This window comes from Hibiscus syriacus, unplaced genomic scaffold (assembly GCF_006381635.1).
Source record: "Hibiscus syriacus cultivar Baekdansim isolate YM2019G1 unplaced genomic scaffold, ASM638163v2 tig00110318_pilon, whole genome shotgun sequence".
NCBI classification, from domain to species: Eukaryota; Viridiplantae; Streptophyta; class Magnoliopsida; order Malvales; family Malvaceae; genus Hibiscus; species Hibiscus syriacus.
The window spans coordinates 556,317-570,197 of NW_024062677.1; the positions used below are offsets into that span (position 1 = coordinate 556,317).

Here is a 13,881-nt window from a genome sequence, read left to right on the forward strand (position 1 = left end):
AATGAATAATCAATAAATAAAATGAAAATTTAATATTTTTTAATTTTTTATAATATATTACTACATGTAAGTTGTAAAACAAAACTAAAATAAAGTAAAAAAATAAGAAGGGCAATTCTGTCATTTTATATTACTGAAATCAAATTCATCTGACATGTCTGCGAACCAAACAGAATATGGAATTGGATTCCATTTCCTGCCAACCAAACAGAATATGGAATTGGATTCCAATTCCTGACAGATTCCAATTCCTTCACAGATTCTAATTTCCTCATAAACATTCTAGCGAGCCAAACGCCACCTAACAGATTCATCATCTTCTCTATCGCTCTCAAAAACCTGTACGGACTCTCTAATAAGTGAGTTTCATTTCTTTTCAATTATCATGATTGTAAATATTCAATTCGCTCTCCATTTCTCGTGTTAATCAATTTCAATTCATTTTATTTTTCTTGTTATATATATTTTTTGTTTTTTATTTGCCTCTACACGATCAGTTCCCGAGAAAACCAAAGAAAGCGAAAAGAATGCATGTTGCTTGAGTTAAAAAACAACTCAAAATGACTTAAAATCATGGCAATGCTTACTTCCTCTAGGGTCGACTTTCTATATGATGAAAACTGAGAAATTAGGTTGTTATAGCTGCATTGATGTTTGTTTTTGATTCGGACATGTTTTCCCAAAATGATTTTGATTATATATATATATTTGGAAGATAAAAGAATAAAGTGATATAGTTGTCATATTTTGATTCGATCTTTTTTAACAACAATCAACTATGTTTTGAAATGTTGTTCTGTATTAATCTATTGAAATGAGTTGCCATTTCATATATTCATGTATATGTATATATACAAGTTTTTGTGCGGTGTGGTGAGGATTTGTTACTTGTACATGATACACACACATGGTTTCATTTTTAACGAAATAAAAGGCAGGAATACTTGATTTCTTTGTTCAAACATATGCATGTGCTTGTGTCAATGTATGAGACTAGGATTTGTTTTGGTTCACTCAGGAAATGGGGGTATATCTCAGCACCCCAAAAACTGAAAAGTTATCAGACGATGGTGAAAATTACAGGCTTCGTTATGGATTGTCATGCGTGCAAGGATGGCGTGCAACCATGGAAGATGCTGTAAGTTCTGTTTGTATTCTCATTGTTTGACTTAATATACTATCTAGTATATGTTCCTCATCAAGGCAGTAAATAATATATAGTATTGGTCATATCCTATGTCTATGTTTTACCATTTAGTCTAGGTAACATAGGATATGGGTATATGTCCTTTGAACTGGCCGTGCTGAAACCTAATATATTTATCTCAATAGATTATTTTTGCTTCATATGTGTGCACTCATGCTCTGTTTTGGAAGTAATTGCTTGATGTTTATCTAATTATGTTCGAGACCTGTTTCTACGAAGTTTGAGGGATAGATGTCCTTGTTAAAAGCATTCCTCCTATGTTGATTATTATTTCCATTTTATCTACAGACCACATTTGTGCTTCTCAATTTACCCTTAATGATGCCATGAATTTACTTTTATGGTTTTGGCAGCATGCAGCTTTTCCGGATCTGGACAATTTGACAGCATTTTTTGGTGTTTATGATGGCCATGGAGGTAAGGGTCAAGTTCTTCTTCTTCTTCTTATTTTTATTACATCACTCTTTCTTTGTTCCTTGTAAAGTATATGAAGTTCAGATTTCAGCAAAGCTGTCTTTCCTTTGCTGGATACTTTTTGTATTTTTTCTTCCTACTATAATTTTAGTTATTCCTCGGCAAATCTTGTCCTCGGCAAATCTTGACTGATCAGTATGTGCGGTGGCCTTGCCACTGATGAAGCGACGGGAGCAAACATATGCCTTTAAACACTGAGGTTTTATGTTGTTACCAGAGACCCACCTGTTGACCTCTGAGCGCGTTTAATATATATCATTGGTTGCATTCTCTTTTTCGGTTTGCACGTGTTCTTTTTCATTTTCGTTTCTTGCAATCTTGCTCCCATAGAGACGTTATGGTAACTACTTTTAAGTTTTTGACTCAAAAAAAGGAGGACAGGATAAAGCTAAAAACTTGTATCGAATGATGAATCTCATCTACTATTGTCTTCTATTTTCTTGTTTCTGTTGCTCTGATGACTTTAGTAATGCTTCTGAATATACCATCAAACTTTTGAGTGATTGGTAGAGAGCAAGCTGCCTTTTGGGCTTCTTTTTCTTGTATTTTAATGATTTTTTTTTTCTATTAGAAAATGGGAAAGGGTTTGGAGTTGGTTAAGCACAGTACTTCATGGATAGGCCATGCCTTAATTGGAAAAAAGGCACCAGTTGTGTCTGTTCTGACATTGCTAGCATTAATGTTCTTAAGATGCTTCTTTGTAATTTTAAGAATTAGGGTTAATATTAACCATTTCTTTGTAATTCTATTCCTGAAGTTTTCCGAAATACATCAGTAAGTTAATATTCTAGCACTTTTAAGACAATCCACAGGACCCTGCCTTAATAAATGTAAGTATTTTGAGCCTGACATGACATGGAAATGGTTGTAGCACATGCTTTTACCTTTCTCCAGTTAGTTTGTGATATGAGAGTGAAAAACATGATTAATGTAAAATATAATCCAGTTGCAGCATTTATATAAGATCGATTTTTAGTTGCCTTTTAACTTTTATTTTACTTCTCTCCTTTGGATATGCAATATGGTTCCTCTTTAAGGTGGCATAGCTTAGCTGTTGCATGTTGTATTTCATATAAGTCACGTTTTTCAGGCTTATAATTTGTCTAAAGATCACAAGCCAGACCTTGAGCTGGAGAGGGATAGAATTCTGAAAGTTGTGTTGGAAAATAAAACGAGTACGAGTAATTTCCCTATAACCAAATTAGTGAGAATACGAAATAAAAGCGGAAAAATAATACCCGAAATTGATAACGGAGTTCAGCCAATTTTGCTTACGTCTCCGGACTGTTGCAGATCTTTTACTAAGAGAGAAAATTTACAGGTGTTTACAAAACACTCACTACTCACAAGAAAGCTCTCTAGTATTGGGAGAAAGAAAATGATTTGGGATGATTTTGAAGCTAAATGAGCTAGGATATTTATAGTTGAAGCTTAGGGACTAATATTTGAAAATACCATAAAGTGCAATGACTAAATGTGTGATTTAACCATTACAAAAAAATCAACAATATCATCCCCCTTTTGACTTCCCCGTTTCCGGTGCCTACATTTGAAAATCAAGCCAAATATTGTTGAAAAACAACCCCTCCTTTGTTGAAATTGCAACCCCTTTCTTTGATTTTAACAATCTCCCACTTGAAGACTGATTTCAATCTGTCTTCATACCTAGATCAATGCAGCAGTATTTCTGGTCTTTTATTCTAGCATGGCAACTGAAGCTGAACACAACTTCAGTTTGTCCATAGTCACCGTCTTTGTCAACATGTCTGCCGGATATTGAGCTCCACTAATCTTTTCAAGTTTCAAAATCCTATCTTCCAGAAGAGACCGGATAAAATGATACTGTAATTGTATGTGCTTCGTCCTGGAATGAAAAGACGAATTCTTTGCTAAATGAATAGCACTTTGACTGTCGCAATACAAGATATTATTTTCTTGTTTCTTGCCTAACTCTTCTAAGAAACTTTGTAGCCAAACCATCTCCTTGCTGGCTTCCGTAACAGCAACATATTCTGCTTCAGTTGTGGAGAGAGAAACTATCTTCTGTAGTTGAGAAACCCAACTCACCGCAGTTCCTCCTAGAGTATAGACATACCATGTAGTGCTTCTTCTGATGTCGACATTTCCAGCTAAGTCAACATCTACATAGCCTGTCAGTATCGTATCTCCACCTTTGAAACAAAGTGCTTTGTTTGTGGTACCCTGCAGATATCTGAGAATTCATTTGACTGCTTCCCAGTGTACCTTGCCCGGATTATTCATGTACTTGCTAACAACTCCCACTGCTTGAGCAATATCTGGTCTGGTACAAACCATGGCATACATCAGACTTCCAATTGCTGAGGCATACGACACCTTCATCGTGTGTGCACGTTCTTACTCCATCTTTGGTGACTGTTCTTTTGAGAGTCTAAAATGAACACCTAAAGGTGTACTTACTGGTTTAGCATCTTGCATGTTGAACCCGGAGAGTACTTTGTTGATGTACTCAGCCTGTGATAACATCAAAGTCCCCAACTTTGTGTCTTTCTTAATCCTCATCCCAAGAATCTGCTTTGCAGCGCCTAGATCTTTCATTGCAAACTGTTTCGACAATTTTTGCTTCAAGTTTATAATCTCTTGCATGTCTGACCCTGCAACGAGCATGTCATCAACGTACAATAATAGAATAATGAAGCTGTTGTTGAACCTCTTGATGTAGCAACAATGATCTGTTTGGCATCTGGTAAAACCACTGCTACTCATGAAACTATCGAACTTCTTGTACCACTGTCTAGGAGCTTGTTTTAAACCATACAAGCTCTTCTTCAACCTGCATACCAGGTTTTTCTTGCCTGTCTCTATGAAGCCTTCTGGCTGCCTCATATAGATTTCTTCCTCCAAATCACCATGAAAGAAAGTTGTTTTTACATCTAACTGCTCAATATGTAGATTTTCTGCAGCTACAATTTTCAACACCAGTCTGATTATAGACAGTTTTACGACTGGAGAGAAAATTTCATTGTAGTCAATACCTTCTTTTTGCTGAAAACCTTTGACAACCAATCTCGCTTTGTAGCGTTTTCTCCCATCGTGCTCTTCTTTGATCCTGTAAATCCACTTGTTGTGGAGCGCTTTCTTGCCTGGTAGTAATTCAACTAATTCTCATGTATGATTTGACATAAGCGAGTCCATCTCATCTTTCATGGAAGACTCCCACTTGACTGAATCCTCCACTTGCATTGCTTCATCATAGCACTCTGGTTCACCATTGTCAGTCAGCAACAAGTAGTGCAAAGAAGGAGAATACCGTTGGGTTGGTTTAGAAATTCTGGAGGAGCGTCTCAGTTCTGGTGTGCCTGGTTCTTCTTGAACTACTTCAGGATTGATCTGAACATCATTTCTAGAAATCTTCTCGAACTCAGCAAATTTCTTTGTTTCAGCTTCGGTATTGGAGCTACTTGATTCTACAGTTGATCTGTCTTTGTACATCACATTCTCGTTGAAAATGACATCTCTGCTTCTGATGATCTTCCGATTTTCATAGTCCCAAAATTGGTAACCGAACTCATCACCGCCATAACCAACAAAGGCACATTTGTTGGACTTAGCATCAAGTTTACTTCTTTCAACAGAGTCTATGTGTACATAAGAAATACAACCAAACACTCTTAAGTGTGAAAGGTTTATTTCTTTCTTGCTCCAAACTTCCTCTGGTATTCTATCATCCAAAGAAACTGAGGGCCCACGGTTGATCAGGTAAGCTGCAGTGTTGATAGCTTCAACCCATAGAAATTTGGGCAATTCGGCATGTATCCTCATACTTCTAGCACTTTCATTTAGAGTTCTGTTCATGCGCTCTGCTACGCCATTCTGTTGCAGTGTTATGGGAACTGTTGTCTCTATCTTGATCTCATTATTTGTGCAGAAATCTCTGAATTTTCTATTTTTGTACTCTCCTCCATTATCAGACCTCAACCGCTTGACTTTCAAACCAGTCTAATTTTCCACCATGGCTTTCCATTTTCTGAAAGTATCAAAGACTTCTAATTTATTCTTCAGAAAATAAACTCACACCTTCCTTGTAGAATCATCGATGAAGGTGACAAATATAATGAGCCTGCAAGAGATGGAACGGGAGATGGTCCCCATACATCAGTATGAACCAACTCTAAATTTTCAGCCTTGGGGGTCTTGCTAATCTTTGCAAAACTCACTTTCTTTTGTTTGCCAAAGATACAATCCTCGCATAGTCCGACATCTACACTTTTTAGATCCGGCAGCTTCCCTTTTGACAAAAGTGTCTTCATCCCTTTCTCGCTCATATAACCAAGCCTTTGGTGCCATATGTTTGATTTTCTATCAGCATCTGCTGCAACAATGATATTCTCTAAATTTGATGTTACATAGAGAGTATTGATCTTCTTACCACGAGCAATGACGAGTACTCCTTTGGTAATCTTCCATTCACAACCTGAAAAGGTTGTGTTATATCCTTCTCCATCAAGCTATCCTACAGAAATCAAATTTATTTTGAGGCTAGGAATATGTCTCACTCCCTTCAGCGTCCAGGTGGTCTGGTTTGGCAACTTTAATCGGATGCCTCCTTTTCTGACGATCTTCAAGGTTTCATCATTAGCTAGATAAACCTTCCCAAAATCACCACTGACATAGTTCTCCATGATATCTTGGCATGGGGTGGAGTGGAAAGATGTCCCTGAATCCAAGATCCATGATTCAATCGGACTGTTGACGCTTAGAATCATGGCATCACCTATCTTCTCTGTCATGGTGGTAGATTCCTGTGCGTTGGTACCTTTCTTTGGTGCTCGACAATCTCTTTTAAAGTGACCTTTCTTGCTACAATTATAACAGGTATAATTTTTCTTTCCCCTTCTGGATTTGGATCTGCCACGATTTGAATTTCTTTATGAAGTTCTCCCTCTAGACTCTGTGTGCAAGGCTGAGGAGGTTGATGCTTCACCCGATTCTCTCTGTCGAATTTCTTCGCTCAATACCAGATCCCGAACATCATTGAATTTCAATTTGTTGATTTCTGACGAGCTGCTAACTGCTGTAACAGTAGCATTCCAACTGTCTGGTAGAGATGATAAGAGTATTAAAGCTCGAACTTCATCATCAAATTCAATTTCCACGGAACTCAACTGAGTTGTAATTGTGTTGAGTTCATTTAGGTGTTGAGCCACTGATGCTCCTTCCGCCATCCGCAAATTGAACAATCGCCTCATCAAATGAACTTTGTTTGAGGCCGATAGCTTCTCATACATACTGGAGAGAGCCGCCATAAGACCCGCCGTTGTCTTTTCCTTTGCTATGTTGAAAGCAACATTTTGGGACAACGTCAGTCGAATAACTCCGAGGGCTTGTCTGTCGAGAAGAGCCCAATATTCATTTTCACGCCCTCTGGTTGCTTTCCTGAAAGAGGTTGATATAGATTTTTCTGGTACAGAAAATCTTCAATCTACATCTTCCAAAAGCCAAAGTCCACACCATCCAACTTTTCAATGTTCACATTCTCTTCGTCTGCAGCCATCGCTCCCACTCGAATCTGGCTTCGTTTGGATCGTTTATGACAGTTCTTGCGAACCACCGTGTATTAGAATACCTCCGTCGATAATTTCGTATCACTCACGAAATTCACTATTCACGTGAATAGTAACCTCACAAAAAATTGACAAAATTCACAACCAAAAGCTCTTATACCAATTGTTGGGAAATAAAACGAGTACGAGTAATTTCCCTATAACCAGATTAGTGAGAATGCGAAATAAAAGCGGAAAAATAATACTCGAAATTGATAACGGAGTTCAGCCAATTTTGCTTACGTCTTCGGACTGCTGCAGATCTTTTACTAAGAGAGAAAATTTACAGGTGTTTACAAAACACTCACTACTCACAAGAAAGCTCTCTAGTATTGGGAGAAAGAAAATGATTTGGGATGATTTTGAAGCTAAATGAGCTAGGATATTTATAGTTGAAGCTTAGGGATTAATCTTTGAAAATACCCTAAAGTGCAATGACTAAATGTGTGATTTAACCATTACAAAAAATCAAGCCGGTGGTTTTATTCAAGTGGGACGTGCCAATGGAAGTTTAAACTTAGCCAGGGCCATTGGTACTGTCTAAATCCCCGTACGGGGTGTTGGGGAGGGGGGATGGATCTGTTATTTGATTGCTTGTGGATTTATAATCATATTTTCACTTGCAGGAGATGCAGAGTTCAAACTGAACAAAACTTTACCTGTTGAAAAACAAATTGTAACAGCTAATCCGGACATAAACATTGTAAGTGAATTGCTGTTCGCTTAAATACTTGTGTAACATTCTAGCTCTTTCAATGGACATAAACATTGTAAGTGAATTGCTGTTCGCTTAAATACTTGTGTAACATTCTAGCTCTTTCAATAAATTTTGATGTTGGTCAATTGATTTTATAAAGAGACTTAACTTTTTTAAACATTCTTTTACCCTCTTTGAAATAGGTCGAGCTCTGTGATGATGATGAGTTTCTTGTTCTAGCTTGCGATGGGATTTGGTAAGTTACTGTGTAAGAATGTTTATGTTACAACTTGGCACCATCATCATCATCATCACCGCATAACTTATGATTCCCGATGGAATCTATAAATGATGCACTCAATGCTTTTACCCACTTGTGATGATGATGCACTCATTTATAGATTCCCTTGGGAGGTTGTACGAGATGATATTTCTTCTAATTGATTTGATTCTAGCATCTTTCTGTTTTGTTGATTAGGGACTGTGTGTCAAGTCAACAACTCGTGGATTATGTACGAGAGCAGTTGAACTCTGTAAGTTCCTGCAGAGCCTTCACGAAAACATGGTAAACCTATCAATACAGAGATTCTATTAATTAACAATGGATTCTTCCCACTGTGCAGGAAACAAAGCTGTCAGCAATCTGTGAGAGAGTATTCGACAGGTGTTTGGCTCCAACAGCCGGTGGCGAGGGATGCGACAACATGACGATGATCCTTGTTCAATTCAAAAAACCTGTTGGTTCAGGTACCTCTTTGAGCAGCAGCCCCATTGACGGAACCAGATAAAAAAAGTAAATTGGATTTTGGAATTTAAGACGCATTAGCCCCTCCTCTCATTCACCAAATTACAATCCATTTTCTTCAAAGCTGTAAGCAATGCATAATGGATACTCTATTTTCATTTTTTTGAAGTGATTTGCGGTTTATGATATATGTAAATGTTCCAAGGTCTTTTATTTCGTAACTAAGCTATTTTGGGTTTTTTTAGATATATGTATAAACACATAATATGAAGAATGTACTAGTATAATCCAAGTTGGATGAAAAAATTTATAACATCTCTAATCATAGGGAAACCAATTAATCTGATGATCTTTGGTGGCATGAGCAGAAACATCGGCCATGACCTTCTCATGGCCCTTGGGGTAATAAATTCCGGTCTGGTGATGCGGAACCCAGCAGCAACTCCCATCATGATATCCTCCCACGGTGGTTGTCTTCCTCTTCACTTCCTTGGCCTCCATTCTCATCGGCTCTTGTAGTGTATCGACACCTCCGCTGCACTTTGTGCAATATTTCCTTATGATCGGCCTGCTTTCTCGACATTTAAATACAGACTGATTAAATAAGCTTACACAAAGATGCATTTTAATAGTATCAAACTTGTTTTTTTTTTTCCAAAAAAAAAGTAGGGAGAAATGAAAAGCTCACTTGAAAAAGGAGTTGATTGAAGGTGCTCCTCTGGTTGCAGCCATGTTGTTGGAAAGTCCCAAAGAGTGAGGGAGTAATGGGAAAATCATAGTGATTTTATAGAAGGGGATGAGGGATGGGCAAAAGGCAATGATGGGATGGAATCACAACCTTTTATCCATTTCTCTCTTCTCGATGGAGATTTTAGACTTTATTTGGGGACAGTTTCATTATTTGTCATGCTCTGTTACAATTTATAATGTTTTTCCCCCCTGTATTTAGGATTGGGACACATCATAGTTAAGATACATTTGCGTGCCTTGTTTTTTTTTTTTTTTGGGATCAAGCTATATAAATTAGCTTTTACAATTGTTAAGAATATTAATTTAATTCTATCAATAATCTCTAGAGAGTTAACACCTTTCATCATTTCTAAGTTGTATGTTCAATATTCATTAGCGCAAAATTCCTCTTCCCTTTCCCCCAAGTAAGAATTATTAAAAAAATATTAATTTAATTTTCAAAATAATAATTTATATAAATTAATTCCTTTGTATTCACATCAGTTAAATAACTGGTAATGTAAATTTTACATGATGGACTATCTTTAATTATAAGAATATTGTTTAATACATTGATGGTAAAAAAAAAACTGAAACTTTGAAACAATAATGTTTATAATGATATTTTCTTAATTAATATCTAATTTATATAAGAATTTAAATTTTTAGGTGGCGCATCCACCTCTATCCTCCCTCTTTAAAATTTTAAATTATAAAAAAATTTAAATTTTTAAGAGGAACGACCGCCTCTATCCGCCATCTTTAAATACATCCCTACAATGACTTTTTTATGTTTATAACTTTGAGAATTATATAAAAAGAATCATTGAATTATTAGTCAGAAAAAGACAATAATATACTGTAGACATCTCAACAACCTAATTAGAAATGGGTTAGAAATGATAGGCGTTTACAAGGGGAGATACTACGGACTCTTATTTTGTAGCTTTATATACCAACAATGGTTAAATAAACAAATGACATATTAATATTTTGAAACTTTACATATAATTTAGACCATATCCACTCCAATAAATAATTTTATTGGAGTAGTTGAATATGATACTTTATACCATAATAATTTTAAAATATTTTAAATCGATAAATTAAATATTGATATTTAAACAAGAGAAATCAATAATTAAAATACACATAATCAATAATTATACAAATAAAGTAAATTAGTAATCACATCACGATAGGGGTCTTTTCTTAGGTATATGGGAGAGAAAGTGTGAAAAAATTAAATAATAAAAGTGGACTTAGTTGGATAGAATAATTTATTTATTTTTTAAATGTAAAGTTATGTGAAGTATTAGAGGGTGTTGATGGCTATATCCATATTATAAAAAATGTGTGGATTGAAATTGATAAAATTACAAAATACAAACACTTAATAGGATTTTTTGCCTTTTTGGGAGGAGGAATCCATATATAAAAGGCATGAAGTGATTTCGTATGGAAGATTGATTTTGGCTCATTTCAAAGCTCTGTTTTTCTTCTTTAAAATAATAATGAGTAAATATCCATCTATTTCTTACATTACTCCTTCCCCGATATTTTTCATTTCGATATATCAGCCTCTGATTCCATTTGCATGGAATATTATTTAAAATTATGGCAAACTGCTGAGAATTATGGTAAACTGCTGAGATAGTCCTCTGACTATAGCATACATTTTAATTACATCCACTGATTATATAAAATTATAAAATAATCACATTAAATTTTAAAAATAAATCCACATAAATTTCACACCAAACACCAAAACAATGTTATTTTAGGTAGAAGTAAAAGCCATAAACTTCCTATCTTCTCTAGCATAGGTTTCGGTGACCAATGACCTCGAGATAATCTGTTTCTTTACTTTTTGACATTGTAAATATTAATTCAGGCTAATTTTTTTTAATAAAAAAATGGTCTTAAAATCATAAATCTAATCATGAAAGTTGGTGGTAAAGGAATTATTGTTATTCCTTGAGGTCTTGGATTCGAGCAACATGAATATCACGAGTGTGAGCGTTCAATATCAAATGATTAAAAGATGTATATTATCTTATATTTATCTCATATTAATACAAAAAATCTTAAAAAATTAGAAATTTTTAATGTATCGATTTTCGTGTTGGTAGTTAGATTGACGTAATTCTAAGTTATGTGGTTTTGTTATGATTGATTAGCAAACAGTGAGAGATCCTTCAACTAAAACGCTTAAGAGATAAAGTTGAATAAATTTTAGATTTAATAGCACTTGCATCTTCTTCTTTCTTAGTTCATTTTTAACAAAAAGTAATATTCATAGTTTGTTGTATTTGATGTTATGTTTGGAATCTTTAAATTAATGAACAACGTAAAGTTAGGGTTAAGAATCCCAAACCCTACATTAGTGATCAAAATATCTAATGCTTTTAAGTTGAAGAATATGATTTTCTTATCGTTCAAAACGAATCTGAATTTTTTAAATAAAAAATAAAAGACAAAAAGTTATATTCATCGGTCATTTTCTACACCCAATTTAATAAAACGTTCTAAAATTGTGGTCTAAACGAAAATATTGGTCATTTTCGACCCATATAAAATCATAGTTTTATTCTTCGTCCTACTAGATAATCTTCAAAATATATAATTATTTTTTTATGGAGTAATATTTAAATTATTCAATTCATTTGCTTCGTCTCCCCGTATAATGTTTTTGTCATTTCTCATTACAAATCTTGAGAAGTGTACAAACTATTTGCGTATTGCCCTGGAACACAGATCTAAAAATATTTTTTAGAAAAAATACACATGAATTATGTCATAACGTTTTTCCGAGGGAGTTCGTTAGACTTAAAATTTTTAGTTTGGGTTTGAAAATGATTTAATTTTGGAGTCGCCACCAACCTTTAAGTCACGTAGGTCGGAAACCTAAAAAAAATTGTATGCGTTTTACCAATAATTCATTTTTAAAAGTTCCGGAGTCGATTACGTGTGGGAAAGGGTAATCACCCCCACAACGCCCACATTTTAGTACCTAAACGATTATATGTTATTTAAAGATTGAGAATTACAAACTTGAAAACATATTTAAATTACGATCCTTCTGTTTATTCAAATTTATTTAAAAAGTGTAATTTTAAAACAATTAAAATAATAAATGTAACAATTTAAAAGATTAAAAAGACCAAAATATATTTTTATAGAATAAGATTATTTATTATAAAAAATAATTATTTTTATAAGAAAAAAATTAATCGTTTTGTACGAACAATCCTTGAAAACACACTTCCTTTATAGTTAGGAGATTTTTTCATAGATTCCTCTCACAAAATAAAGTTTCTTTAATTTTATGGATAAATAATGCCTTTTTATGTGAACAAGCCTCAGGAATGCACTTCTTTGTAATTAGGAGACTTTCTCATAGATTCTCCTAAAAAACATTATTTCACATTTTCCACAAATTAAAATAAAATAAAACAAAATGAAATGAAACAAATAATCAAAATAAATAAACGTAAAAGTAAAGCAGATACAACTACTAAAAAAATTGTGTGAAAAATCCTCGAAAAGATACATTCTCTTGTAGTTAGGAGATGTCTTTGTAGATTTCCCTAACAATAAATTTTTTATTTTTGTATATTAAAACCGTGGTGATAAAAAACAAAGTGAAAGTAATAATACAAAAGTGCAAATAAATAAGGACTAATTTAGAACTAACAACAACTTGAAAGACTAAATAATAAATACCAATAAACCAGAGCCAATATTACATAAATTAAAGAAGACATGTAATGGAAACTAAAATACCCATAAATAAAATTAAGGATTAAAAAGAAACAAAACAAAAACATAAAGGGGCAAATAATAATTATACCTAAATGTATTTATATTAAGTGGTGACTAAAAAACATAATCAGTAAACATAAGGCTGATTCAAAAATAAACAAAAATAGTATGATATATGAAATGGTGACTAAGATATAAACATAAAAAAATAAATGCTCAAAACGAGATAATACAAATTATTATTTAGGACTAAAACACAACATTACATATGGGTAAGTATTTAACATGTAATTATCTCCTTTCGCAAAACACAATGAGCTCCATCTATACGACATTGTTTCACGCAGTACATAAATAGCCCAAAATGAACCCTAAATTACCCATTCACTCTATTTTTCTTCATTCATTCTTCAAGGGAGAGAGGGAGAGCTAAAAGCTCTCAAGTCTCTCTTCTGTCTCGACATTTCCCTCGCCGTGTGGAAGAACCAAAACAACCCGCCCTCCGTAAATCAACGGCAAAAGCGGGGTAACCAAACCCCTAATACCCCCTTCCTCCTCTCCTCTTTGTTCTAAATCCCACTCTCTACCTCTCAACCCCTAAATAAAACCCTAACAATAACATATGTCTTATTTACCTTCGGTAATATTCTTCCTTTGCCCCGATGATAACCAAGACTCTGAT

General features: G+C 34.3%; 2 protein-coding genes across 2 annotated transcripts; one reads left to right on the top strand and one right to left on the bottom strand.

Annotated features, from left to right (window-relative positions):
• Positions 1-284: 284 nt before the first annotated feature.
• LOC120117012 (probable protein phosphatase 2C 60) lies at positions 285-8,873 on the top strand. The gene is made up of 11 exons (XM_039137362.1): positions 285-359; positions 1,019-1,138; positions 1,561-1,685; positions 2,012-2,021; positions 2,253-2,381; positions 2,733-2,835; positions 7,737-7,796; positions 7,890-7,966; positions 8,164-8,216; positions 8,439-8,493; positions 8,584-8,873. Exons 2-11 carry the CDS (start codon positions 1,022-1,024, stop codon positions 8,746-8,748), a joined length of 894 nt encoding a protein of 297 aa, XP_038993293.1. The 5' UTR covers positions 285-359; positions 1,019-1,021; the 3' UTR covers positions 8,749-8,873.
• A 140-nt stretch (positions 8,874-9,013) lies between these two features.
• Positions 9,014-9,452, bottom strand: LOC120117042. The gene is made up of 2 exons (XM_039137378.1): positions 9,394-9,452; positions 9,014-9,273 (listed from the first exon to the last, which is right to left on the bottom strand). Exons 1-2 carry the CDS (start codon positions 9,435-9,437, stop codon positions 9,024-9,026), a joined length of 294 nt encoding a protein of 97 aa, XP_038993309.1. The 5' UTR covers positions 9,438-9,452; the 3' UTR covers positions 9,014-9,023.
• Between the last annotated feature and the right edge of the window lie 4,429 nt (positions 9,453-13,881).

Excerpts from the sequence above, each read along its gene's own strand:
- LOC120117012 (XM_039137362.1), top strand. The coding sequence starts at position 1,022 with ATGGGGGTATATCTCAGCACCCCAAAAACTGAAAAGTTATCAGACGAT. Across the intron at positions 8,217-8,438 it reads CTAGCTTGCGATGGGATTTG|GGACTGTGTGTCAAGTCAAC; the intron begins GTAAGTTACTGT and ends TTTGTTGATTAG. Across the intron at positions 8,494-8,583 it reads TACGAGAGCAGTTGAACTCT|GAAACAAAGCTGTCAGCAAT; the intron begins GTAAGTTCCTGC and ends CCCACTGTGCAG.
- LOC120117042 (XM_039137378.1), bottom strand. The coding sequence starts at position 9,437 with ATGGCTGCAACCAGAGGAGCACCTTCAATCAACTCCTTTTTCAA. Across the intron at positions 9,274-9,393 it reads TCAATCAACTCCTTTTTCAA|GCCGATCATAAGGAAATATT; the intron begins GTGAGCTTTTCA and ends TCGAGAAAGCAG.